The following is a 2,967-nucleotide window of genomic DNA, read 5'->3' on the forward strand; positions in this document are numbered from 1 at the left end:
CAGAGTCTCTCAGATTAACATTAATAGTCTTCTCTTTAAGATAAAATCTTTTAACTCACTCCAAAATCATCTGACATAAGAGCATAAGTATACAATCTGGAATAAGAAAGACATAAAACACAAAAACAAGTCTTTATTTTTTCTGGTTTGACAACAACATTATTTGGATTAAACAATTATTGAATAATGATGGCCAACGATATGATTAGCAGGAATTCATGAGAACACACAATGTTACATTCACTCCTGAGGAGTGGGATTGTCATCAAAGATCCGCCAAATTCCTATTGAAATTCTAAAGGTGATTGGCTACGCTTTGTGAGGGTGATTTCACTGACGCTTTCGGTTTGGAAGAATAAATTGAGCGAACAAGGCTCCTTCCAGTTCACAAGTCTGAGAAGACGCATGAAGAAGTTCTTGCTTCAACAGTGATTGAACGGAACTCCTCTGCCTTCGTCCCGCATTAAAGAAGATTCCGGATTGATAACATAACACTTACTTGAACTATAATAGCAAGGTATTCGAATAAACCCTTTTTTTTGTACCGTTCATTTAGATATAAGATAATCTGCCAAAATGGAGTCTCAGATCCGCCAGAACTATCACCACGATTGCGAAGCTGCCATCATCCGGATGATCAATTTGGAGATGTTTGCCTCCTACACCTACACTTCAATGGTAAGGATTCTACCAAGATGACCGTTTTGTTGATCTACCTGTTTATTATTATGCCTGCGCCTAAACTCCACTTTACACCTGACTTTCCTGTAGCCAATAACCTCAACTCCGTTAAATACACATTTGAGTTATACTTGGCTTGGCTATTAATTGCCTCCAGGTAGGTATAACATCCAAATGAAGCCGGGAATCTATCCTACCTTGGACAGAGCGCGTAACAACTCCTTGACAGGTTAATTGTCAGCTTACCAAGTAGACTACAGACTAGATTTATTCATGCCTATATCGTCAAGCTTAGTTACCACAACATGAACAGAATACCGAGTCATGTTTGGCTTTTTTCTTCTAACTACAATGTTCTATGTTTATCCACCCAGGCTTTCTATTTCTCCCGTGACGATGTGGTTCTGCCTGGCTTCGCGCATTTCTTCAAGGAGAACAGCGATGAGGAGCGGGAGCACGCGGAGAAGCTACTCTCCTTCCAGAACAAGAGAGGTGGACGCATTTTACTCCAGGACATCAAGGTGAGCCCTTGAGCATAGGAAACACATTTGAGATAGTAGACTGATAAATGTTTTTACTCCATGGAGGAAAGTGTCTCCAGCATTAAGTTGATCTAGAGAACCTGTAGTCCTGAACATACTGTCTCTAACCACTGAACTGAGTGTGAGAAGTAACACTGTTCACATTATTCTGACCTTAACATCTGCTAGTAGTCCCTAACCCTCCTGTGTTCACTCTGTACTGTGTAGAAGCCAGAACGTGATGAGTGGGGCAATGGGCTGGAGGCCATGCAGTGTGCTCTGCACCTGGAGAAGAATGTGAACCAAGCCCTGCTGGACCTGCACAAGATTGCCTCTGACAAGGTTGACCCCCATGTAAGTTATGGTGAAACCACATGTATGTATCACATAGAATACAGGTACTGTCCCAGGAGATGATAACTAATGACACAGGATTGTGTGACCTGCTGCTTTGCAAGTACACGATAGTCCAGATGCATACTATGCACACAATGCAGCTAATGCATAAGGGGCGGCAGGTTGCCTAGCGGATAGAGCGTTGGTTCAGTAACCCGACGGTTGCTGGCTCGAATCCTCTAGCTGACAAGCTAAAAATCTGTTCTGCCCCTGAACAAGGTAGTTAACCCACTGTTCCACGTTAGGATGTTCTTGTAAATTTGTTTCTAACTGACTTGCCTAGTTATATCTGCACTTATGCCATTACCACCAGGCTCTTGTGTGTTACTGTATCTACAATGGTCTGTAGTCCTTCTCTTGTCTGACCTGTGTTTTCCCTCTTTAGCTGTGTGACTTCCTGGAGACCCATTACCTTAATGAGCAGGTGGAGGCCATTAAGAAGCTGGGAGACCACATCACCAACCTCACCAAGATGGATGCTGTCAAAAACAAGATGGCAGAGTACCTGTTTGACAAGCACACCCTGGGAGGCCAGAGCTAAACCACTTCCATCCCCAGGCTATGGCCTCCAGCCTCAGACCAGGACTCCTGGCTTCTCTGATAGATCCTACTGGCTTTACATTTATAGGGAGGGGAGAGTGTTGAACTGGTGCAGTGCAACACAGCTGTAACATTGAGATGTTTCTGTTGACAACACTATTGTATTTTGGAGGCAAGGCATCTTGTAAAACAATTAAAAAGATCACATGTTTTTGTTGCTTTTTAAGTGTTCACCTGTAGTAATGATTCAGTCTATTCAGGTGCTTTGCTCTGTCTTACTGAGCATCTTCATACCAGTGATAAATACTGACAATTGTAGACCTACTAGTGGCTGAGGGTCATAACAATAGGAGAAGTTTAAGAAAGGATGTTACGTCTGACCACAGAGGGTGTCCTTTACCGCATCTTGTAATAGTGCCATGTCAATGAAGGACCCAACTGTCAACTCTAGGGCCGTAGGTGTGAAATGGGTAACTACAGTTGCTGTAGACCTTCACTCTGCGTCTCCCAAGTTTATAAAATAGCCAACAAGTCAATCAAACCCTTGTGTGTCCTGCTGGGTAAATCCGTTAGCCAGCTGTTATGGTGTATCGGCTCTTACTGACACACTCAATCTTCACTCAATTGGTAATGCACACTAGTTCCCCTACAGCAAACTCTGAACTGAATACTCAATAGTAAATCTACAAGCCTCTCGTTCATCATACGGGGCTTATTGGAGCTGTCACATGGTTGCAAAGATACTAAAATGACGGAAGTCTACCATTTTGGTAATTAACAGGCAAGCTTAACTTTAATACTTTAAACTGAGAGAATATTGCTACACATT

General features: G+C 42.7%; 1 protein-coding gene across 1 annotated transcript; it reads left to right on the forward strand.

The window, feature by feature from the left end:
- Window positions 1-219: 219 nt before the first annotated feature.
- Window positions 220-2,523, forward strand: LOC116369019 (ferritin, middle subunit-like). The gene is made up of 4 exons (XM_031819331.1): window positions 220-678; window positions 1,056-1,202; window positions 1,431-1,556; window positions 1,984-2,523. The coding sequence occupies exons 1-4, from the start codon at window positions 577-579 to the stop codon at window positions 2,137-2,139; spliced, it is 531 nt and encodes a 176-aa protein (XP_031675191.1). The 5' UTR covers window positions 220-576; the 3' UTR covers window positions 2,140-2,523.
- The last annotated feature ends 444 nt before the right edge of the window (window positions 2,524-2,967 follow it).

Source organism: Oncorhynchus kisutch, unplaced genomic scaffold (genome assembly GCF_002021735.2).
Source record: "Oncorhynchus kisutch isolate 150728-3 unplaced genomic scaffold, Okis_V2 scaffold2051, whole genome shotgun sequence".
NCBI lineage: Eukaryota > Metazoa > Chordata > Actinopteri > Salmoniformes > Salmonidae > Oncorhynchus > Oncorhynchus kisutch.